General features: G+C 54.4%; 1 protein-coding gene across 2 annotated transcripts in view; it reads left to right on the top strand.

The window, feature by feature from the left end:
* The first annotated feature begins 6,226 nt into the window (after positions 1-6,226).
* Positions 6,227-25,180, top strand: part of NEGR1 (neuronal growth regulator 1) — a 215,882-nt gene continuing 196,928 nt past the window's right edge. The window contains exon 1 of one of the 2 annotated variants that reach the window (XM_054638586.2): positions 6,227-6,804. In XM_054638586.2, the coding sequence (XP_054494561.1) occupies positions 6,635-6,804 (170 nt within the window). In that variant the 5' untranslated portion in view covers positions 6,227-6,634. The remainder of the gene's footprint in view (positions 6,805-25,180) is intronic. The other variant, XM_054638585.2, reaches the window with a different exon arrangement.

Below are 25,180 nucleotides of genomic sequence, written 5' to 3'. Positions count from 1 at the left end.
TCCCTGAGGGAGCTGGGCAGGGGCTCAGCCTGGAGCAAAGGAGGCTCAGGGGGCCCTTGTGGCTCTGCACAGCTCCTGCTAGGAGGGCACAGCCGGGGGGGAGTCAGGGAACAGGGACAGGAGGAGAGGGAACGGCCTGGAGGAAGGGTCAGGGTGGACATCAGCAGGAATTCCCCCATGGAAAGAGGCTCAGGCACTGGAACTGCCCAGGGAGGGTTGCAGTGCCCATCCCTGGAGGTGTCCCAGGAATTCCTGGAGGTGGCACTCGGAGCCCTGGGCTGGGGACAGGATGGGCATCGGGCACAGCTGGGACCCAGTGACCTGGGAGGGCTTTTCCAAGAGAAACAATTCTGTGATTCTTTGCTCAGCAAAGTCCCTCCCTGTCCTTGGGCTCAGGGGCTGCTGAGCAGTGAGCCCCCCGAGCTCCCAGCCTGGGGGATGAGCGCTGCTGCAGTTCCCAGCCCGGAACTCCCGGTGGATGTTTTCAAACCGCGCCCGCTCGCACCTCTTAAAATAGGGAGCGGTGGGCAGAGGGAGCTGACAGCACTCTCCTGCCTTTGGCACCAATATTAGCGAGCTGCTGCCGTTTGGCAATTATTTTCATCCCGCTCCATATGGTGAAGAAAATGTTTTCATCCTCACGTAGCAGCGGAGCCTTGCTGTGCGCCCTGTGCTGGGTGCAGCGTGTCCCTGCCCGGGGCTGCTGCAGCCAAACCCCTCCTGTGCTCCTGCCAGGCACTGGCCTGGCCTTCAGGCATATTCTGGCTCAGGGCAGCGTCTCCGTGCTGCTCCTGGGGGGAAAAGCTGCTTTAGGAGGTGCTGGGGCAGCGCTGCTGGTCCTGAGGCCTCTGTTGGGGCTAAAGAAGGAATTGTTCACTGTTTCTCTATGGAAAGGGTGGTGAACATTGGCAGGGGCTGCCCGGGGCAGTGCTGCACTGATTGTCCTGGAAAGAGACCCAGGAATGCCTGGATGTGGTACCCGTGGTGACAGGATGGAACCAGCCCCAGGCTGGACTTGCTGGTCTGGAGCTCTTTCCCAGCCTGGGTGATTCTGTGAATTTGGGTTCCCCTGAGATGCTGAGCCTTGCTGCTCAAAAGGAGCTGTCTGCCCGGGCAGGGCTGGGTGCCCACCCTGGAGGGACCCAAAGGCCATGGGCACATGGCACCTGGGGACATGGGGCAGTGCTAGGACACGGGGCAGTGGTGGCATTTACCTGGGGATACAGGGCAGTGGTGGCACTTGGGGACACGGGGCAGTGGTGGCATTTACCTGGGAACATGGGGCAGTGGTGGCACTTACCTGGGGACATGGGGCAGTGGTGGCATTTACCTGGGGATGTGGGCCAGTGGTGGCATTTATTTACCTGAGGATGTGGGGCAGTGGCACCTGGGAACATGGGGCAGTGGTGGCAGTTATTTACCTGGGGACATGGGGCAGTGGCACCTGGGGACGTGGGGCAGACGTGGGGCAGTGTGGCAATGCTGGGATGATGGGATCCCTGGTCTCAGGGTTTCCCACCCTGAGGGATGTGAGTGATGGGCTTGGGAGTAGGGAAGTAATTCCCTATTTCACTGCACACTTCTGCACATGGTTGTGTCATAGATTATGCAGAAAATGGAAAGTGCATTTTATGGAGATTTTGGCATTTGCTTTCAATCCTATTAGCAAAAACCCCACCTTTGTGTCAGGAATGCTGAAGTCATTGGTGACAGAGACACTTAAAAGGAAATTTCTGTTGATTCCAATACTTGACAAAATCACTATTTTCATTTTCCACATGTAAGAGATTTAAATAATAATAAGGAATAAGAAAAAGGAGACAGATAAAAACTTTCCTTTTAAAATGTCAGGGTGTTGGGTTGGTGTTTTCTGAGCTTTATCCTTTGACTTATCTGCACCTTCCACCCCTTTCCCAAATGGAATTTTCAGGGAGTGCCTTTTGAAAGGCCTCTTCAGGCTCTGACTGATGATCTAGTGGGATTGGTCTGGGTGAGCTCTTTTCCATAACTTCTGCAGAACCATCAGAAACTGCTCCTTGAAAACTAAAGCTGACAAATTATTAGGGTGCCCTGGGTTGTTTGTGTAGATTTTAGGCAGCTTGAGACTCTTTTGAAGAACACTGAGCACTGGCCAGGTGCCCCTTGGATGGGTTTGTGCTGCAGCACAGGAGGAAAGTGTTGTCCTCATTTCTGTGGTGTTTTGCTCCAGGAGAAAAAACAAAGTGCAGCTGTATTAGAGATTATTACCTGAGAGTTCCTAGGCCACTTGGAATTATTACCTTTTTTCTTCCCTCAAAGATATTAAAATAATATTTAAAAACTAGTTTTACCTCCAGGAGCACTTTATTGATTTCCTCTATGATTCTACTCTTCTTTGGTCATTGTGGAAACATTTAAACCTCCCAAAGTTTCTGTGAATTTGGACATAAGCCACAACTCTTCAAATTCTGTGTAGTGTGGGTGTTTTTTTTGGATTTGTTTGTTTGGTTGGTTGTTGTTGTTGTTGCTGTGTCCCCTCCTTATCCTGTCACCTCATCTGTCCTGGGAGGAACCTCAAAGCCCAGCCAGGGACAGGTGTCCCAGGTGGCAGGGACACTTTCCACTGTCCCAGGTGCTCCCAGCCCCAGTATCCAACCTGGCCTTGGGCACTGCCAGGGATCAGGGGCAGCCACAGCTGTGTCCTGGCAGGATGGACTCTGTCCCGGTGGGATGGACACTGTCCTGGTGGGATGGACACTGTCCCGGTGGGATGGACACTGTCCTAGTGCTCGGTGCTCTGTCCTGGCAGGAAGGGCTCTGTGGCCAGGGCTCTGCTCCCAGGCAGGTGCCAGGGGCACATGCCTCTGTTCCTGTGCTCTGTTCCCCTGTGCCATGCTGGCTCTGGGATGCAGACCCAAAGCACTGATTCTCCTGGAGTTTATTTTAGTCATCCAACTCCCATCTTGTGTCGCCAGCGGGAGGGAACGGGTGCAGGAGAGTTAAACACACAGAAGGAAACGAAGCAAAAAGCCAAGTGTGAAGTCTGGGAATCAGTCTTGAGTATTTGTGCAAACTGTTGAACGAATACTTGCAAACAACAACTAAATTTAGCTTTTTGAAATGGTTCTAAACAAAAACATGCAGCTGAATTACAGGGAATTATCATATGGCGTTAGCAGGGCTGGGTTGGAGGGACCTGGTGCTAAACCAGCCAAATGCAGTCGGGGGGAGCTGGAGGTGCCTGTCTGCCCAGGGGCAGGGCTCACTTGCCAGCCCTGTGCCCGCATGGCCAAAGGCCAGTGACAGCCTGGCCTGTGGCAGCAGCACTGGCACTGTCCCCCTGTGCTGGCACTGCTGGGGCGCCTCCGGTGCACTGGGCACAGCCTGGGCTCCATGGGCTGGGAGGGCTTTTCCAACCTCAGGCATCCTTGAAATGCCTTTTCTGTGTGCACACATCTGGTGGGAGATTTTCCCTCTTGTATTCTTGTTTTTCCCCCCACTACAATTCTCCCTGGGCTTGGGGAGGAGGTGGGGCAGATTCAGATGAAGGAATTCAATCTCCAGACCAGCCCTGACTGGCACAACTGCTCTTGCCCCCTGACCTGCTCATTTTTCCATTTATCTACAAATAACATTAAAGGCAAGATATGAATCTAAAAATGAACAAAACAAAACAAAAAGCTTCATCTTTGCTATTGTTGATTGAGATTTATAGGATCTTCTGCAACGTGAATAAATGGTGCTGGGGAGAGATGCCTTTTGTCCTGCTCACTCAAAGAGGAGCAAATGATTTGATTGTTTGTTAAGGTCAAGCGAGAGGAACATCATTGGACTCATTAGAGGTTCAGAGCTCTCCCTGAAATGAGACGTGCACTGTTACACCCTGGAGATCTGAGCACTGGGCGTACCAGAACACTCAAAGGGCTCCTCACACCTGACAGCTGTGGGAAGTTTGCCACATCCAGGCTCCAAATGCCTGCTCTGGATGGGGTTTGCAGGGATTTGGGGTTTGCTCTGGATGGGATTTGCCCAGAGCTCAGAGTGGTGCTCTCCCAAAGTCTGTGCAAGAGCACTGATGAGCACAAGTGTTGGTGAAGGATGCACTTGGCAGGTGTGTGATGAGCTGTTCCAGCTGTGCAGGTCTGGTAGAGGAAGGACCATGTTCCACTCAGGATTTCTGCTCTGTGAGACCAGAGTCTGCTCTGAGGGATCAGAGCTCTCCTGGGGTGCATCCCCTTTTTGTTAAAGAGTTGCTATGCAAATGGAATTACCTCATTAGGGTGCATCCCACAGTGGGATGGAAGGAGGAGCAGAAAGCCTTGAGGAGCAGCTGTGGGGTTTTGCTGCTCCCCTTGTCACAGCCCTTGTCTGGGTTCCTGAAGCCCTTCAGGACCCTTGCAGCTGCTTGCTGTGGGATGTGTCTGGTTGTTCCCTGGGGAGGCTCTGGCTCTGGACAGGCCCTGGGGGCGGTGATTGTGGATCTCTGAGTGGTGGGTGGCGGTGGCAGGCTGAGGGGTGGGACAGCTCCACCTCTGTGAACACCTCAGTGAGGGTGAGGGCACCTGATATCCTGTGCCCAGCCAGTTCCAATTGCATGCAGCATTCCCAATGATATTTTGGCACTTGATGCTCCCCTGGTGCCAGGGAGAAGCTCCTATGCCACGTTCTGAGGGCTGTGGCAGCTGCCCGTGTGTCACTGGGCACTTGTGTTTGCTCTAAAAGGACCCTGTGCCCTTCCTAGCCACCCTGGGGGAGCCAGCCCCGCTCTCCCCCTCTCCTTCCTCACCAAGGAAACTCTGCAGCCTCGGTGCTGCGGGAGAAAGGGAAGAATTCCCTTTTGTGCACGCTCGGATTTCTTCTGGCAGCTGGAAGCATCTAATGGGATGTGGTAATGGAGGGAGCAGCTTCCAGGAACGGGGATGGGGCTTCCTGAAAGAGCGAGCGGCAGAAGCAGCCTGATTGTCACAGAGCTGCTTAGACTGGAACGTTCTGCTCCCCGCTCCTCCTGAGGCAAACCGTGCGCAGGGCAGGAGGGCACGCAGAGCCACGCACGCCCTGGCAGGGCATGAAAGGGAGATGGGCAGGGACAGTGGCACACGGGACAACCGGCACAGTGTGCGGGCCAGATGTGCCTCAATCACTCTGGAACAGCCCCAGTGCAGCATTCCTGCAATTCCTGTTCCACAGCAGCCCTTATGCAACCCCTCTGGAGCTCCAGAGAGAGGAGCAGGGACCGGGCTGAGCGGGCAGGGGGTGCAGCCGGGGCTCTGGTGTGAATGCTGCCCAGCCTGGAGGGGCACAGAGGGTAAACAAAGGCAGCAAACAGAACAGAACTCCCTGCTCTGTGTGCCTGCCACAGCCTGCCAGGGCTTTGTGTGTGCTGGGGAAGACCCCAGGGAAAAGAGGCTGCTCGTTCCTGGCTGGCTGCAGCAAGTTCGGCTGCCAGGGGTTTTTTTTGCTTTTTTGAAGGGCTCGAGGTGTCCCAGTAGAATTTTGGAAATAATCTGTCAGTGGATTTATGTTCCTTGGGGAAAGGCTCTTGATGGCCTGGTGGAATCTGTCAGGTAGGGTCTCCAGATGCCCCACTGGAGTCCTGGGGAGAAATGTGGGTGGTTTGTCCCTCCTTGGTGTGAAGGTCTCTGGCTGTCCTGGTAGAATTTTGGGAAATAATCTGTCATGGATTTTTGCTCCTTGGCAAAGGCTTCTCAGTCTCCTGGAAGAATCTTTCAGTGAATTTTAGGTCCTTGGCGCAAAGGTCTGGTAGAATTCTGGGAAATAACAGAGCAATGGGTTTTAGCTCCTTGGTGAAGATCTCTGAATGTCTTAGGGCAATTTTAGGAAATAATCTGTTGGTGATTTTTCTTTCTCCTTGGTAAAGGCCTCTGGCTTTCCTGGTAGAATTTGGAGAAATAACCTGTCAGTGGTTTATTTGCTCTTTGGTGAAGGTCTGTGGCCCTGAATCTTTTTTTCTGGGTAGAATATTAGGAAATGGAAGTACCAGAGTGGGCAACCCTCCGTTCCAGAAAGGTCTGGAGCTTCCAGCAGGTCCCAGGGGCCCCTGGCTGGAGCTGCCGGTGCCGCTCCCGGCGCTGCCGCCTGTGCGCTGCCTTTTGGCAGGGCGGCCAATTTCCACTCCGCCTTCTGGGGGGGGAGAGCAGAGCGGGGCGGGCGGAACGCGGGGGGCTGGGGGCCCGCGGGCCGGGCTGCGGGGAGGGCGGAGCGGGGAGCCCGGCAAAGAGGGCCGAGCATCCTCCGCCGCCGGGCCGGTTGCCAAGGCGACGGCTGCGTGGCAACGGGCTGGCAGCGGGGACCGCCCGCCGCCGAGCGGAGCGGAGCCGAGCGGAGCCGAGTGGAGCTGAGCGGAGCCGAGCCGAGCCGAGCGGAGCTGAGCCGAGCCGAGCGGAGCGGAGCTGAGCCGAGCGGAGCCGAGCGGAGCCGAGCCAGACCGAGCGGAGCCGAGCCAGACCGAGCGGAGCCGAGCGGAGCCGAGCCAGACCGAGCGGAGCGGGCGCGCTGCCCTCCGTCCGCGCTGGATGCTGCGGCGGCCGCCCGGGAGCAGCCGCGCTCCGCCGCCCGCCGCCCGCGCAGCCCGGGCCGCCCTCGCCGGCAGCAGCAGCAGCGCTCGCCCGCTCTCCGGGGCCGGCGCGGAGCGGAGATGCTGCCGCCGCTGCGGAGCGCCGGGGGCTCCCACCAGTGGCTGGCCATCGTCTTCCTCGGCCTTTGCTGGTTCCTGCCTCCCGGGAGATTGGCCGCGCCGGGCGGAGACTTCCCGGGCTCTGCCGTGGACAATCTGGTGGTCAGGAAAGGGGACACGGCCGTGCTGAGGTAAGAGGCGGCCGCGGGCGGGCGGGCGGGAGGGAAGCGCTGCCGCAGCATCCATCCATCCATCCATCCATCCATCCATCCATCCATCCATCCATCCATCCATCCATCCATCCATCCATCCATGCTCGGGCTGCCCAGGGAGGCTCCGGCCGAGCCCCTGCGGGGCCGCTGCGGCGGCGCCGGGCCCGGGGCTGCCCCGGGGGTGCTCCGGGGATGCGGGAACTTGTCCCCAGAGCCAGCCGGTACCCGCAGCCCTGAGCTCTGGGCCGCCCGCCGGCTCCCGGCGCGGTTTCGTTTGCCCTTCTTTCACTCTATTGAGAAGCCCTGGCTGTTGCTGGAAGTTTAGGAATGGGTTGTTGGGGTGAAATGATGCAGTTTTGGCTTCCGGCAGCAGTTCGGGGCTCTGCAGAGTGAGCAGCGCGGGGCTGTGGCAGGGAGAGGACGATTAAACCCTGCCAGGAGCATTACCATCGGCATTATTTATTTTGATACATAGTTCTATATTTCCCAACGATTGGAGCGCTGGCTCCGTGCCACGAGGAGATTTTGTGCTTCCCGTGGCTCTGTTCCTGCCTCTCCTAATGGACCCTGTGCTCCCGGATCTCCTGTCTCTTGACTGGAGCAAAATTTGTTTACCGGCACTCAGACACCACAATCTACTCGAACCTTTCCTCCTGGCTTGTGTTCCGCAATCCTCGGCCTTGATTTAATTACCCCCCAGCCCCCACTGTAACTTTTTATCCATGTGTTGTACTTTGCCTTGATCCTACTGTAGTTCAAACCCCCCCCATTTTCTCCTTCTCTGGAATACGGGTGCAGTCGGTTGAAGCTCCTGGCTGCTGAGAAATCTGATTTAATTAGCGGCACTTCTCAGCTATGAAGTCTCTGGCTGGATTGTTTTTTGCTGGGCTGCCACGGATATCTCCAGGTTAAAATGCTTTTTATCCATAAGCATTTTTACTGATCCAACAGTCTGCTGTAAAATGCTGCAGGAGGCATTTTCGGTAGGGATTTGGAAGCGGTTTTAGGCTGCTCCTGTTGTAGTAGCTCCTGAAAATACAGTAGATGTCTATGTAGGGCAGCTGACAAGTGTTTTTTATGTGTACCTCAATTATCCTCTGTATTTTGAGACGTGCTCAGGTCCTCGTGCTTTCCGTGGCACAAATGGAGAATCAAAGGAAATGATAATTAAAAAGTGGTTTATTCGTACCGTGGCAGGGAAAGTAACTCGATGGCTTCACAGGTTGTTGAGACACACTGGACCACTATTAAACACTGTTAGTACCTCGGTACGTTCCGAAGTGCCTCACTGAGGACGGGGGCGATTGCTCCCGAGGCGGGTTCGGCTGGAGCCCATCCCAGGGGGCTGCCAGGCCCGCTGCCTGCAGCTCGCTGAATAAACGAGTTACATAAACGAGACGGGAGCGAGGGCTGGGAGCATCCCCGGGCTCTCGCCGGCGAGGGCCGGGGTGTGTTTGGTGGCGAGGCTGCTGCAGGGAGCGCCGGCATCGCTGGATGCCCGGCGCGGGCAGTGGGATAAGGGAATGCCTGTGCTGAGGGGCAGTGGATGCGGGAATGTCTGTGCTGAGGGGCAGTGGATGCGGGAATGCCTGTGCCGAGGGGCAGTGGATGCGGGAATGCCTGTCCTGAGGGGCAGTGGATGCGGGAATGCCTGTGCTGAGGGGCAGTGGGATCAGTGGGATGAGGGAATGCCTGTGCCGAGGGGCAGTGGATGCGGGAATGCCTGTGCCGAGGGGCAGTGGGATGCGGAAATGCCTGTGCTGAGGGGCAGTGGGATCAGTGGGATGCGGGAATGCCTGTGCCGAGGGGCAGTGGGATGAGGGAATGCCTGTGCCGAGGGGCAGTGGGATGCGGGAATGCCTGTGCTGAGGGGCAGTGGGATGAGGGAATGCCTGTGCTGAGGGGCAGCGGGATGAGGGAATGCCTGTGGATGCGGGAATGCCTGTGCTACAGCTGGCTCTGCCCCTCCTGCCCTCGGAGCAGCTCCTCTCGCCCCCGTGCCCTCGGCAGGCTCGCTTTAATCGGGGTTGTTCTGCTCTGACCGGGTGACCCGAGAGGAGAAATGCGGGATCGCAGCGTGGGCAGCACCCAGGCTCTCCAGCCCGAGCCTCTGCTCCTCTGGGGTGTCCGTGGCTGCAGGTGCTGTGAATGTACCTCAACGCACATGACAGTGATTGCTCTAGCTGCCGAGGGATCGGGAATGGGCTCTTCTTGAACTCCAGTGGGCTGGAAAAGCCCTTTGGGTGCCGGAGGAGGAGTTCGCTCCCGCAGCTCCGGAGCTGTCTGGGTCCAGCCGTGCCCGGAGCACCCGGAGCGGGCTGTGCTCCGCTCTTCTGCATCCCGGCAGGGCGGCCAGGGCTCCCCGCGGCCAGCGCGGGTTGGTTCCCCCTCCCTGCCCTGGGTTCAGCCTCCCTGTGCCAGCGAGGGCTCCAAATTCACCCGTCCGTGGGTGCGAGGGCGGCCAGCTCCCGGGCTGAGCTCCTGCGGGGACACGGGCGGCACTCCCGCGGCTTGGAGCCGGCATTTCCGAGCCTGAGGGTGATCTCCGGGCTGGGGCTGGCCTGCAGCCATGCCCGGGCCCGAGCCTGGGGCTGCCGTCGGCAGGGCACACAGCCCCGGGGCTCCAGCCGCAGCTGGGCACATCTGGCCGTGCCCTGAGGGTGAGAGCAGAGGGCACCCACGGGGCTGCCGCTGGCACCGGGACAAACTTCCACTCACCGGTCTCGTTCTGTGCTGCTGTGCCACGGGAGGAGGCTCAGAGCCCCTCTGGGTGAGCCCAGCTCAGGCTGAGCTGGGTCCCGGCCCCAGCTCTCACCCCGAGGTTTCATCTTCTGCCTGAAGATGGGGAGTGAGGACTGCTGGGGCTCTCCAGGAGAAGCCTCTGTGTGCTAACATAACACAAAAGTTCAGCTCCCTCATTTTAGATGGTTGATTCATATCTCAGTGTAATCAATCCCTTTTGGGCTGAGCACACAGAGTTTTCTGGAGGATCGTTCCCTCCCTGTCCCGGTGCTCCTGGAGCGCGGCTCCCTGGCTGCTGCTGCTGCTGCTCAGCCAGACCCCGACCCTCACCCATGGCCCCTGACCCCATGAGGGGTGGGTGCCCTCCCCAGCCTGTGCCAGGCCTGCGGTGGGGCCAGATGGTGCCTTGCTGCTGCTGCCCAGGACAGGGCACAGGGAGCTGGAACTGTCCCCAGGTGGCACAGGTGGCACAGGGATACTGAGATTGTCCCTTGGTGCCCAGGTGGCACAGGGAGCTGGGACTGTCCCCAGGTGGCACAGGGTGGTGGCACAGGGTGGTGGGATTCTTCCCAAGTGGCACAGGTGGCACAGGGAGCTGGGACTGTCCCCAGGTGGCACAGGGATACTGAGATTGTCCCCTGGTGCCCAGGTGGCACAGGGTTCTGGGACTGTTCCCAAGTGACACAGAGGTACTGGGGCTGTCCCCTGCTGCCCTGGTGGCACTGGGACACTGGGATGGTCCCATGGCCTCCCAGGCCAGCACTCCCAACAGCAGCAGCCACAGTGCCCACGTGTCCCTTCTCGTGGCTCTGACAGAAGAGAAGGTTTGCCAAGGGTGTCACTGGGCACCTGTTTTGGTACAGAAGCTCCTCAGCATGGGGATCTTAAAGAAAACCCCTCCTTAGGCGAGGAGCTGTGCCTGTGATGAGTTATTTCTGCAGCCTCAGTAATTAAAGCTGCTCCCCTTTGTTTGGTTTCAATGGGTGATGGATCCCCGCAGTCCCAACTGTTTGTGTCTGTTGGAGTTAGGAGAAATTCTGTCAGCAACGCAGTTGTTTTGCATGGCAGAATAATTTTGGGAAGCCGCTGATTTTCAGCAGTAGAATTCCATCCTGCATCCTTTCTGCATTCTTCCCAGGCAGCTGGTTAAGATTTTATGAGAACACATGAGGAAGGGGAGCGAGTTCTGGAGACATGGTTTTATTAAAAGAATAAATTGCTGTGTTGTGCACTGGCAGGAGTTCAGGAAGCAGGCTGGGCATTCAGAACCAGAACCAGGCTTTGCTGTGATCCCCTGTCAGGAGAGGGATCACCCTGTTCTCCATCACCCTGTTCTCCATCACCCTGTGTTCCATCACCCCATGTTCTCCATCACCCCGTGTTCCATCACCCCGTGCTCCATCACCCCATGTTCCATCACCCCGTTCTCCATCACCCCGTGTTCCATCACCCCATGTTCTCCATCACCCCATGTTCCATCACCCCATGTTCTCCATCACCCCGTGTTCCATCACCCCATGTTCCATCACCCCGTGCTCCATCACCCCGTGTTCCATCACCCCATGTTCTCCATCACCCCGTGTTCCATCACCCCATGTTCCATCACCCCGTGCTCCATCACCCCATGTTCTCCATCACCCCATGTTCTCCATCACCCCGTGTTCCATCACCCCATGTTCCATCACCCCATGCTCCATCACCCCATGTTCCATCACCCCGTGCTCCATCACCCCGTGCTCCATCACCCCGTGCTCCATCACCCCATGTTCTCCATCACCCCATGTTCTCCATCACCCCGTGTTCCATCACCCCATGTTCCATCACCCCATGCTCCATCACCCCATGTTCCATCACCCCGTGCTCCATCACCCCATGTTCTCCATCACCCCATGTTCTCCATCACCCCGTGTTCCATCACCCCATGTTCCATCACCCCATGTTCCATCATGCTGTTCTCCATCACCCCGTGCTCCATCACCCCATGTTCCATCACCCCGTGCTCCATCACCCCGTGCTCCTGCACATCCATCTTGCTGACAGCACAAGTGGCACTCAGGAGAGGAGTGGTTTAGGAGAGGTGACAAATGTGGAGGAGCCGGCAGGGACAGCCCGTGCCACTTCCTGTGCCACCTCCCGTGTCACCTCCCGTGTCACCTCCCGTGTCACCTCCCGTGCCACCTCCCGTGTCATCTCTCGTGTCACCTCCCGTGCCACCTCCCTCCCTGCCTGAGCAGGGCTGGGTACCCAGGGAAACAGAGGCCATCTCCAGCTGTTTCAGGGGCTGCTTCCCCCTTCCTGGCAGGTGGAAGGGGATGAGGGGAGGGCAGGGGAGAGCTCCCCCGGGGATGGCAGCAGGAGCCATTGCTGGTGCCCTGGGAAAAGCAGGAATTCCCCTTTCCCCGTGCTGGAGCTGCCCCAGGCAGTTTGGAACTCATATCCCCCCTTGGAGATCAGAACGTGCACAGCTGAAGATGATCAAAAGGGTTTTTCTAGCGAGTAAAGGTTTTTATTGTGTGTTTTGTTTTCCTCAAAGCTCCCGGGTAATGAAACCAAGTGTGAGTGAGAGTACCTTTAAAGTACCTGTGCGTTGTGAGAGCACAGCAAATTGGGCTTTAGAGGCTGTCATGGCTTTTTAAAAAGCACAAGATCTTTTCAGCAGAGTGTGGTTCTAGAGGAGTTTGGGCAGGTGTGCTCTGTAGTCTGGGCCCAGAGCCCTGCCTGGGCTTCCTCAGCCTCCAGGGGCTCAAAACAAAACCACAGCGTGAAGGTTGAGGTCAGCACCCTGGATTCATCCTGGGAGCTGCTGGGCAGTCCTGCCTGAGCTGGGGATCCTGTGGATCCTGTGGATCCCAGGCCCTGGGAACACCCAGACCTCAGCTGGGAATGGCTGGGGAGCCTGTGGGGCTGGAGCACCTCAGCCAGGCACACCGTGCACCCAAAGCTGAGCATGGGGGTGCCTAATTCTTATTTAAATGAAATTACTGAGGGGCCAGTGACTGTTGGAGATTGGGGTTTACCAGTTTTGAATCTTTTCCAAGAAGAGCCATGCTTTATAGCTGAGAGCCCTTGCCTAAGGAGTGATGGTGTCCTGGGACACATCTGTCAGACCCCCATCCAGTGTCACTTGTGCTACTGAGAACTGAGCATTTGGAAAGGAGCTCTGCAGCACAAAGAGTGACAGTGAGTCCATGCAGCAACTGGAATTTTGGGATACTCTAATTTTTGGATGCATCCCAGTCCCCCCAGTGCCTGCCCAGGGCTGGGTGTGGCTGTGAGCACAGGCACTGATAGAGTATAATAAATATAATAAATAGTAAATATTTATAACATTTATATATATTATAGTAAATATAAATAAATAGTCTGTGCAGAGTGTAATAAATACAGAAGTCCCCTTCTTTCCTTTATGATTTCTAAAGGTTCATTTCTTGACTTCCATCCCCTTGATATTCTGGTGCAATTTGGGGTCACAAATCCTTTGGCTCCGTGGGGTTTCATTCCTGAAATGTGACCATGGGACTGCAGGCTCCTGAGCACACCCCAGTAGATGAAGTTGTTGTTTGCACAAGAATTTCCTCTTCCCAATCCCTGCCAATTATTAAACAAGCACATTATGGCACTTGCCTCTTGTCTGCGCAGCAATAATAAATAAATTCAGCGCAAATTAAAATAATTTATCATTTTAAATGATGGCGAATGTTTCAGCTGTTCTGCAGAGGAACTAACAAAACAAGGAGTCAGTAAGGGATGAAAACTGGGATTTGTTCCAAGGGGCTGTTTGTTGAGGAGAAAACAGAGATTTAATGACTTTCTCGTTGTCACCGTGTGTGACAGAGTGCAGCTGATGTCCCAGGGGAGGGACCCTGGGCTCTGGCACTGCTGCCCTGGGCCAGGCAGCCACGGGGCTGGAATGGGGCTGGAATGGGGCTGCTGCTCCTGGCCCTCTGGGGAGCTGCTGGCAGTGATCCCACAGTGATCCCATGGGGGCTGTCCTGGCAGTGATCCCAGAGTGATCCCCTGGGCTCTCCTGTGCCTGATCCCAGTGATCCCACAGTGATCCCATGGGCTCTCCTGGCAGTGATCCCAGAGTGATCCCACAGTGATCCCATGGGGGCTGTCCTGGCAGTGATCCCACAGTGATCCCACAGTGATGCCATGGGGGCTGTCCTGGCAGTGGTCCCACAGTGATCCCACAGTGATCCCCTGGGCTGATCTAGCAGTGATCCCACAGTGATCCCACAGTGATCCCATGGGGGCTGTCCTGGCAGTGATCCCACAGTGATCCCACAGTGATCCCATGGGGGCTCTCCTGGCAGTGATCCCACAGTGATCCCACAGTGATTCCCTGGGCTCTCCTGGAGCTGGAGCCCTGCCCCAGGTGTGTGGGGTGTGCGCCAGGGCTGGGGCAGGGCTGTGGGAGCAGGGTGTGGATCCAGATCCCACAGGGAATGGGAGCTGGAGCTGCAGGATGGCCAGGCCAGAGTGCTGACTGTGGCAGCTGATAGGGGGCGGGTGGCACAGGGGATGGAGCTGGTGACAGGGTCCAGCACCAGCTGCACATGATCCCTGATGACATCTGCCATGGGATCAGAGCTGCTGAGGGGCAGGGCTGGGCTCTGAGCACTAACAAAGGAGCTGGAAGTGCCCTTTGGAGCCCCAGTTCCTGTCTCAGCCCTTGCCAGCAGAGGACTGGGATGGCCAATGTCTCCTGAGTCTCTGCTCCTGCTTTTCCAGCCCTGGACCTGCCAGCTCTGAGTGTCCATGGAGCATCCCCTGGTCCATGGCCTGGCCCGGCCTGGCTGGGTGCCCTCCCTCTGCTCCTGAGCTCACTCACAGGGCTCAGGTGGGGCTCCAGAGAGCTGGGGCAGGGCAGAGAGTGCAGCTCCCATCCATGGCTGCACTGGGCTCCAGAGAGCTGGGGCTGGGCACAGAGTGCAGCTTCCATCCATGGCTGCACTGGCTCACTGAGGTGAGGGCCCCTCATCCATGGCTGCACTGGCTCAGTGAGGTGAGGGCCTCTCACCCATGGCCGCACTGGCTCACTGAGGTGAGGGCCTCCCATCCATGGCTGCACTGGCTCAGTGAGGTGAGGGCCCCTCATCCATGGCTGCACTGGCTCACTGAGGTGAGGCCTCTCACCCATGGCCGCACTGGCTCACTGAGGTGAGGGCCTCCCATCCATGGCTGCACTGGCTCACTGAGGTGAGGGCCTCTCACCCATGGCTGCACTGGGCTCAGTGAGGTGAGGGCCTCTCACCCATGGCTGCACTGGGCTCACTGAGGTGAGGGCTGGGCACAGAGTGCAGCTCCCATCCATGGCTGCACTGGCTCACTGAGGTGAGGCCTGGGTGCTCAGAGCTCTTCCCAGCCCAAACCCCTCCTGGAGAGGCCTCTCTGGGCAGTTTCTGTGCAGGCTCTGCTGCTGTGTCCATGGGCAGGGACTGTTCCCCAGCTCTCAGGTGCAGAGCCTTGGCCACATCCACGGCAAGAGGGGCAGCAGGAAATCTGTTATGAAAGTGGCCTAATTATAACGAGCAGTTTTGCCCCTGGCTGGAACAAGTGGACTAGAAAATTGTACTAGACTTTTCATTCAGAGACTATTAAAGAGCAGAGGAAGGGAGAACAAAATATAACTTTTGTCACAGCTCTTTTTATTTCTCTTTTTTTTGTGCATAGAGTCCTGCACATAGTCAGAAATTAGTTTCAAATTAATTTAATTATCGTATTTAGTATTTGGTTTGTGATTTTTTTTTTTAAACCTGCATAAACCCCCTTGGTGTTACATTTCTCTAGTGTGAAGGTGCAAGGGCTGAACCTAATCCACAAGCAGCAAATTAAATGTGGCTGATGAGGTCACCTGGGGCACTGGGCTGGGGTGGCCCAGGCTGGGGACACCTTGGGCTGAGCCCCAGGAAGAGCCAGGGGTGAAAATGCCTCTGGCAACCCAGCATGGGCAGCAGGGGAACCTGGCTGGTGGCCCCAGGGAGGGGAGAGCTCAGGGAGGGGGCAGAGGGGTCCCAGGGCATCCTGCAGGGACAGGAGAATGGCTGGGGGCTGGAGGAGGGCAGGTTTGCATTGGGCATTAAGGAGAAATTCTTCAACCCAAGGAAGAGTCAGTCTCTGGTTCTCTGCTTTCACACAAACTCAGGTTTAGTGACCTCCTCCAGCTTTGGTTTCCTGGAGTGGGTTTGGTTTCTGCACCTACAGCTCCAAGCATCAGCCCAGAATGTTTACCCTGAGCTGCTCTCAGTGGGGTGGGCTGGATTCCCCCCATGGTTTATTGGAGCTGTGCTGACCAGATCAACTCCCCAAACACCTTTGGGGCTCCATGGACACCTCCTGAGTGTCCCCTTGCCCAGGCAGTTCTGGATTCCTGGCTCCTGGCCTGGCTCTGCCCTGAGTCACAACCACCTCAGCCCACAGAGATAAAGAAATGCACTGAGTCATCCTTAACCTTCCATTCCACTTCTTAATTTGCATTAGTACCTCAAAACAATATCCCTTCTGAGCCCTCCCTCAGCTAATCTTGCGAAAGGAAAATGGATTTGGACATGTATAAAACATGGAAAGTCACAGACCCAAAAAAGTGGATGAAATTCACAGCAATCAAGCTTTTCAAGGCAGCCAGCCCAGAACCATCACGCTGGAATTAAAAATAAATTTGGTTACAGGAAATCATCTCCTGTGCTGTTCCCCTTGGTGGGCTGGTGTAGGAGGGCAGGAGGCACAGAGCCTGAGGCTGGGTGCAGTCCCAAGCACACAGAAAGCAGTGCCCAGGGCACAGGGAGAGCTCAGCAGGGCTGAGGGAGCTCAGCAGGGCTGGGTGCAGTCCCAAGCACACATAGAGCAGTGCCCAGGGCAAAGGGGGAGCTCAGCAGGGCTGGGTGCAGTCCCAAGCACACATAGAGCAGTGCCCAGGGCACAGGGGGAGCTCAGCAGGGCTGGGTGCAGCCCCAAGCACACAGAGAGCAGTGCCCAGGGCCAGCTGGGCTCCCAGCTGGAGTAGAGTCCTGTGAGCTGGACCTGCAGCTACCTAGGGCTGGGAGAGATGAGAGGGAGGGACAGGGACAGGGCTGGGACAGGGACAGTGCTGGGCAAAAGGTTGGGTGTGGAAGAGAAATGGGCTGGGCTGGAATTCCCAGATTTGTGTGGCTGCCCCTGGATCCCTGGCAGTGCCCCAGGCCAGGCTGGACACTGGGGCTGGAGCACCTGGGACAGTGGGAGGTGTCCCTGCTGTGGCAGGGGTCTGGGAGGAGATGAGATTTAAAGTCCCTGCCAACCCAAACCAGTCTGGGAGTCTGTGCATTTCTCCCCTGTAAGAATTCTGTGTTTATAGAATTGTTTTGTTTGTTTGGGTTGGTTTTGTTTTGGTTTGGTGTTTTTCCTTGCTTTGTTTGCTTTTACTTTTTCCTTTTGTTTAGCTCCGTTTTGGGTGGCATGTTTTGTTCTGGCAGCTGTGTGCAGCATCCCAGATTCTGTGATTGTCTGGGGATGTTGGCTCAGGCTGCCCCAGCCCTGGTGTGGCACTTCCCTCCCAGCAGAGCCCTGTGGGATCCACACTCTGACCCTGTTCTGGGGGAGCTTTTTAACATTCCTGGGCCTCAACAAAACAGAGAATGTTCCTGTCGTGCTTCCAAAAACATTTTCACCAGCTAAGAAATTCTTTAAATAGTCCTCACAGAGTGAGGCTGCTAATTTGCATGACAGCTTGATTAAACGTAACCTGCTTCCACACTTAATTTATTTTGAAACTGCCCAACGTTTTCATTCCATGCCATTAATTTTACATTAGTAGACTGGCTTGATTATTTAAGAAGGAAGGTAATTTTATCATCTTCGTTGGTGTAAGTTCAAACCCATACTGAAAAATGGTCTGAAAGTGGTTATAAATAACAAAAGCCTTTGCTCCACATAAAGATCTGTTGGCCCTGGTGGTGTGATGCAGAAGGAAATGAAGATTTAGGCGCTTTGGTGATCATCTTTGGCTTCAGCAGAGCTTGGCTCCATGTGCCAATGTCTATTCTGAGTGTGTGGGTTTGGGGACCCAAAAAGGCACTGTTTAAAGGTGCCTCTCACACAGGTGCTTCATTTTCCCCAGGAAGTGATATTCTCAGGGAAATGGAGCCTCAGAGGCTCGGGCAGAGCTGTGGCACTTCCCCCTTGCAGTGGATCTGCTCCAGAAATGGGCCACAGCTCTTTGCTTCCCAGGATGCTGGGGCTGGCGCCAAGTCCTGCAGAAAAGGGCCCAGGCAAGATCCTCTAAAACTTATTTCTACACTAATTTAATCAGCTTCTCTTTCCAGGGTGAGACTTGTACAGAAACAGACTATTCCAGATTTCTTGCAAAACTGGAGCCTAAACTAAAAATTATTTAGGTTATCGACCATCTGTTCTCAAAGGATGGTTTCATGAATATGGCTGTGAATGCAATTTTTAGGTAAAGCTCATGAAATTCCTTTTTTTTTTTCAATTTTTTTTTGTTCCCTCTTGAATATTGCTATTATCCCACACTTTTGCCCTGCAGGCAGGTTCTGGATCCTTCTGGATCCCCTTGGTTACCCCCTCCTTTCCTCTCTCTCTGCTCTTGGGAACTCAGCTTGCAGTCCCCATGAGGGTGGCACAGAGATGTTTTTCTGTTTCGGATTTGCAAACTGAGATGTTCACTTTACCTGCTGAACCGTCCCTGTAGATACCTACCAAGGGGCTCAAGCACTCCACTAAAAGAGAACAAAATCCCTTCTGTCCCATTTCTGCCAGTGCCCAGGAATGGCTCTGCCTTGGACACCTCCTTGGGCAGCTGTGCCAAGGCCTGAGCACCTTTCCATGGGGAAATTCCTGCTGACACTTTCAGGGATGAGAGGAATGGGAGATAACAAAGAGGAAACTGCTCAAAGGGACATCCCAATAAGCTGGGTCTGTTTTAAAACCAGACTTATGCTGGGCTTAACTCAACAGCATGGCAAAGCCCAGGGCCAGGATCCAGAGGTGTGCACAGCTGGGCATGGAGGGGAATCCAAAGCTTTGCTGATGTGGAAACGTGCTGGGACCTGTTTTCCCAAAGCTGCTGGCAGAGCAGAAAGGGCCAGAGGAGGGATGGAAATATTGTTTGGGAAGTAAAGAATGTTTATGGGGAGAAGCTTCAGGAGCCCTGGCTAATTAGCTCAGCAGAACGGCATTAGGCACCCTCATTGTGCTGGAGAATGTTTTAATGTCAGAAACCTCCCAAAACCCCATCTTGGCAAAAAACCCATAGTGCAAACTAATGACTAAAAGCTGAAAGTGAACAATTCCAACTTAACTGTGAAGGGAGTGTTTTAGAGGCAATTAACTGCTGCAATCAGCTCTCAGAGCAATGCAGGGCTCCTCATCTCTCGGGGCTGGCTGCCTCTGCAGAAGGTACCCTGAGGCCCTTTGTTGAGCTGGATGGTGCCAGGAAGGGGTTTCTTGGGCAGAGGGAAGGGAGAAATTCCTTTTTTCCCAGGGCAGAGGGGTGCAGGGCTGTCCTGAAGCCCAGCTCTCCCCTCCAGCCCCGCTGGTGTCACAGCAGAGAACAACCATGGGCTCTTGTGAGGATTTGCTGGATCCAGAAATTTGTTTCTGAGTGTTATTGAGTGTCATTGTACAATTAATTCTGTTCTTTAAATACATTAAATTGTTATTTGATTTTAATGCTAAAAATCTGATTTCTTTAGTGACTCAAATTAAAGCTGTTGTGTGTAGGGATGCCATTGAGAATATTCTAATGTAGGCTGCAGGTATGGAGAAAATGCAAAACCTGTTCAAGGGATGCTTGACCTCTGCCTTGTGATTGTCACCCCTGTGGCACGGGGCTGCAGGGGGCAGCTGAGCTGGTCCCAGCTCCTGGAGGAGCCAGCTCAGAGCATCGCTGTGCCTTTCCCCACAGTTATTCAGGAAACCATCTACTCCCGTGTCCTCTGCTCAGAAAGCCATAAATCTGTGCTATAGGCAAGCAGTCCAATGTATAAGTCAATTTTATCTGCAGATTGTGAGCGTCAGGACTTTTGAGGAGCAGTGATTTCTGTCAGCAGCAGAGGAGCACTGCCTTTGTCCTGGTGGGCGCTGTGCTGCTGCTCCATCCTGGACAGGCTGGCAGGTCCCTGCTGATTGCACTGGTGGCAATTAGGAGGGAGAGGAGCGGGGCAGGTCGATATCCCCAGAGCAGCTGGCGGTCCCGGGGGAGCCCTGCCAGAGCTGGGCTGCTGGCTCACACTCATTGGCATGCAGCCCACGCCAGCAGGGATCCATCTCCTTCAGCTTCCCAAACTACCGCGTCCCAGAGCCACGCGGCACGCCGGGAACAGAAAGGTCCAAGGACAGAACAAACACAGTTCATGCACTAAACTGCATTAGAGATTTGAGTACAGGGAGCCCAGAGCAGCTGGGGCAGATCCCTGGCACTGGCCCAGGCCAGGCTGGACACTGGGGCTGGAGCACCTGGGGCAGGGGCAGGTGGTGGAACTGGATGAGTTTCTCCATGTTTTCTCATTTCTCCATATTTTCTCATTTCTCCGTATTTATTTTCTCATTTCTCCATTCTTTATCATGTCTCCATTTTTTCTCATTTCTCCATTCTTTATCATTTCTCCATTCTTTATCATTTCTCCATATTTTCTCCTTTCTCCATGTTTCTCATTTCTCCATGTTTTCTCATTTCTCTATGTTTTCTCATTTCTCCATGTTTTCTCATTTCTCCATATTTTCTCATTTCTCCATGTTTTCTCATTTCTCCATGTTTTCTCTGGAAGCTTTCAGGAGGTTTCAGACAATGCCCCAAGGGGTCTGGGGTGGGCGACAGATCTGTGTGGGTCCTGCCAGGCTCCCAGGGGTGCTCCCAGGGTGATGGGAATCTGCCTGCCCAGGTTTAATGAAGATATCCCACATCTTGGGGATCCAATTTATTGACTGTCACTGTTAATGGAATCTCTCTGAGCAAAACTCGGGGTCTGACATTGCCAGGGACAGAGTCAGAATCCATTTCAGGTGAGCACAGAAATTCAGCCTGTGAGGTACCTGTGCCTGTCACAGGTGAAAATCTCTGCTAATGAACTGTGTATTAGTGTGAGACAGGAAGAGAACTTCCTCGGTCTCTTAATTTACTTTGAATAATTCATTAGCTCGCACTCCTCACCCATGGCAGTCGTAGGTAAATCCCACACTGGAGCTGCTAATTAAAGTTGCAGGATGAAGGGAAGCTACTAATGAGATGCCAGACAAGTCCTCCAACAATGCAGAGGCACTTGTAGGCACACCAAGTTTTATTGTTGGTTTTTACAGGAGGGCAGGGAACACTGAGGAATTCACACTTGTTCCAGCACGACTGTGTTGCAGTGTGATGTAATACCCTGTTTCAGCTATCCCAGCTCCTCCCTCAGGTGTGCCAACAACCTCTCCCTTCCTGTCCCCCTTGCCCCCTTGCCAAGTGCTGTCCATCAATCCTAACATTCCAGCGAGGGCATCGTCTGATTGGCGAAGTTCAAAAGATGCCCCTCAGCCCTGGCAACATTGGCCTATCCAGGTGTCATTGTCCCCTGAGCCTTTCCCCCTCCCACCTGGTTGGTGGCACACCTACCCCTGTCCTGCCTCTGTCCCCAGGCTTAAAAGACCCAGGGACCATGCGGTTCTTGGTTCTGTTGGAGCTGTTGCAACGTTCAGAGGTCTGTGATCTAGGAATAAAGCTCTGGATCAAACCCTCCAGCAGGACCCGTCTCCCTTTTCCTTCACCATCGCCTAAAGCCTTTCCACCAGAGGCAAACCTGAGTTCCTGCTTGCCTGGACTTGTCCCAAGTGCCAGCTGCAGCACCCAGCCAGCCAGGGGTGTCTCTGGGCTGAGACCACCCCAGCTGCCACCTTGGGTCCAGCAGCCAGGCCAGAGGAGCCAGGCACGTCCCACCTGGCAATATTGGGATCACTGCACAGCCCCTGACAGGAGGGGAGCAGGGGCAGGGCAGAGGGAACAGCCCCAGGCTGGGCCGGGGCAGCTCAGGGTGGGCACAGCAGGAATTTCCCCATGGAAAGGGGGCTCAGGCACTGGAACTGCCCAGGGAGGGTTGCAGTGCCCATCCCTGGAGGTGACATTCAGAGCCCTGGGCTGGGGACAGGGTGGGAATTGGGCACAGCTGGGACTCGATGGTCTGGGAGGGTTCTCCCAACCTCAAGGATCCTGAGAGGAGTAGGAATTACCTGTGGCACCAAAATGGGTCCTTAGTGGTCATCCAAACACGTGGAGATGGAAAATAGTGCAGTATTTCACATTTTTATGAGATATAAAAGAATAGAGACAATAAATCTGTGTGGATTTTACCAGACACTTTTATGGATAAATGCACTGCTAAAATATCACCTCTGTACCAGGTCATGTTTTATAGGTTATAGCAACCCCTTGTTACCTGAGTGAGGGTCTGGGTGTGCCATGTGGTCAAGAGTGTGGACCTCAGGGAATGAAAAACACAGCAACAGCTTTGCACGGTAGAAATTAATATTTCCGGTGTTTGCTTCTGCAACATGAGATGCAGAAACTGAATGTTATGTGCAGAGTACACAAAATTGCCTTTTTGTTGGTGGTGTTGTCTGGTTTGTTCACTACACAGACATTTGTGATGTTGCAACACATTTAAAAGTGTTTTCTGCTGGTTGGGAATGAGACATCCAGAGATCTGTGTGGGCACATGGAGAGGGACAAAAATACACTTTTAATTATTATTTTCAATGTACAAATTGCATCTCGCTGCTCAGACAAAATCAGCTGAGTTCAAGCACTTTATCTTACTCAAGAAAATATCTCCCAGAGCAACGTGAGCAGCAGAGCCCCCTGAGCCCGGGCCAGGCGGGTGTGAGGAGGGTGAGAAACCCTGGGAAAGCTCTTCTGGAACAGCTGCTTTCCTGTGGAAACAGGGAAATATTAACTGCACCTTCCTAATAAAGCAAATTGAGCTGGAGCTGAAACACACATAGCTGTGATTTGAAATGCAAGCAACCTCTGCAAATCAATACGAGCTCTATAAAAAGAGTTCAAAATGATGATGCAAATGAATCCTGAGGTGCAATATTCCTGTCAGGCACAACACACTGATCCCTGCCACTCACAGCCTGCTGCTGTCTGTTTGTGGCACTCCTGACAGGGCTGTGACTGGAAGAGCAGGCAGCTCCCAGCTTGGACCAAGCTCAGCTCTGACAAAGCCTTAGCAGCAGCAGGAGTCCAAAGCCGAGCTCAAAGCTGGCTCTGTGTGCAGCTGGGGTGAGGCTTTTCCCCACAGGGCCCTGCTGGGCTCAGCAAATCCACCCTGGGCTGGGCTCTCAGCTTGGCCTCCCCATGGCTCTGAGCCTGGCCTGAGCCCGGGGACCCAAGCTCAGCTTCCCAGCAGCGTGGAAGAGCGATCAGGGCGATATGTGGGGCTGAGCAGGAGCAGCTGAGCCTGGCTGGGTGTCCTGGTTCACAGCAAATTTGGGAGAGAACCCCCAAAGGGGCTCCTCTAGGAGAGCAGATTCAATTGGCCTATCCCCCCAGCCGGTCCAGGAGAAAATACCTCCTTGGAGAAAAGTGGAAAAACCTGTTTATTAAACAATAAACCCTAAACAATATTAAACAATAGAACCCCTTGCTGCTCCAAAAGAGATGACAAACTGAGAAAGTCCCTCCCCGGGTTTCAGCTCAGCTCACTCAGGTTCTGATCAGTCCCTCAGTGCTGGAAATGTCGCAGGCCAGGCCTGGCCTGTGGGCCACAGGTGGAGCTGCCAGTGCTCCCCTGGGTGTTCAGTCCAGAGCAGGTTAAACAGGGCCAAAGAAAAGGGAAAAAAGAAAATAACCACAGTCCAGGGAACTTCCTTGCCTCAGCAAGCTAAAACTCACTAAAGCAAAGGAGAGCTCTGTCCCGCTGTCTGTCCATCTACAGATAACACAGTCCAGGAGCAGGAATGTGGAGGAGTGAGAGCAGTGTCTGAAAACAAACTGCTGCTTCTTCTCTCCCCCCTTCACTCTCTGCAACATCTCTTAAAGGTGCCAAACTTATTATTCAGCATGAACAGAATGAGAAGATTGGGGATAAAAGCATCGTACAGTCAACCAGGACACTGGGATGGGCAGAGCAGGGCATGCTGTCCTGCTCTGGGGACATCCTGCAGAGCACAGCCCTGTGCCACTGCAGCTGGGGACACAGCAGAACCTGTGCCACGAGGGGACAGGGCTGGGACACAGGGATGCTGTGTCCCTGTGGAGGGAGAGCTGGGAACAGCTCCCTGCTGCTGCCTCTGCAAAGGTGAACTTGCTGTCTTCTCTCTTGTCCACTCTTCTTCCTAATCCAAGGATTTAAATTTTGTTGATTCTTAGGTTATCTAAATATGAACAGGTTGCCATCAATCAGCAGCGCCTCAGAATGAACATAAAAGGTGTCCTCAGTATTCCTAAAAGAATGGCTGTGTCTGGAGTGTACATCCCCCTTCCTGGGCTTTGCTCTGGCTCCTGGAGTTTGTTCAAATGTTCATCAATTATTTTGCTCTCGACCTCAGAAGGGGTGGGGAGGGGTTTCTGTTCTCTGTGGCATTATGTTCATTTCCAGGGTGGTAAAAGCCAAGCATTACCAAAAGCACAGTGGTCAGACCTGGGAATTCTCTGCTCATCCCTGCTGGGAATGCACGCAGGCAGTCAGGGTTTTCTCTTTATTCAGGAATTCAGAAATTGCACATGGAGATTACTCAGTGCTCCTCGAGTAACGAGGCTGGAACGCTGAGGGACAGCTTGGAGCACTCCAGATAGGTCTGGAAAACACCCTGGAGCCAGACCCACAGCCAGCTCTGGCAATTCCCTGAGCTCTGGAAATGTCCTGAGCCAGACCCACGCCCAGCTCTGCCCTGTGTGGAGGCTCTGGGGGAACTGGGACCAGTGGGTGTCCTGTGGGTGTCCTGTGGGTGTCCTGGCACCAGGGGAGCTGCTGGAACCCCCCTCCTGCAGCCTGTGTGGGGTTTGCAGCATTGAATGAGAAAGTGAAGCTTCCTCATTATACACAGTGACAAATAATCTGCACAAGGACTCATTAGCAGAAAGTGTAATTATTGCATCTTGCATTGAAAATTACTTAAACCTCTATTCTTGACAAATAAAGCAGCTGACCCCTGATTAAAAGAGATGATGGGTGTGAGTAATTAAGGCCACACTAAATGTAATACATCTTCAAAGCAGCCCTGTGCAATTTGTCTTCTCTTGCTTCTTTTGAAAGCTTCTCTTGCTTGTTTGAGGTTCTTCCTCCAAGGATTCTGAGTAACTGAATTATTTTGCTGGTTAGCAAATTGGAAAATAATTTCCTAACCTTGATCATAAAAGTTCTGGGAACCACCTGGGCTTCTTCACAGCATGAGAAATCCACGTAGTGGTAGAACAACTGTCATTTGAAAAAAAATAATTCCCTAGGAGTTGTTGGAAAGGAAGGTGAGCAGAGCTTGTGCTCTGGCCGTCAGGAGCTGAGGCACTGCAGGAAAGGCGATTTCCAGCTCTTGGAGCTGCCCCTTCTCCCCAGGACAGGGCAGAGGTGTCTGTGTGAGGGCAGAGAGCAGCACAAAGGAGCCCCAGGGGAAGGGACCAGGCAGGGGAAGCTGAGGGGGT

This window comes from Agelaius phoeniceus, chromosome 8 (genome assembly GCF_051311805.1).
Source record: "Agelaius phoeniceus isolate bAgePho1 chromosome 8, bAgePho1.hap1, whole genome shotgun sequence".
NCBI lineage: Eukaryota > Metazoa > Chordata > Aves > Passeriformes > Icteridae > Agelaius > Agelaius phoeniceus.
This window is presented reverse-complemented; position numbering and strand designations above follow the sequence as displayed.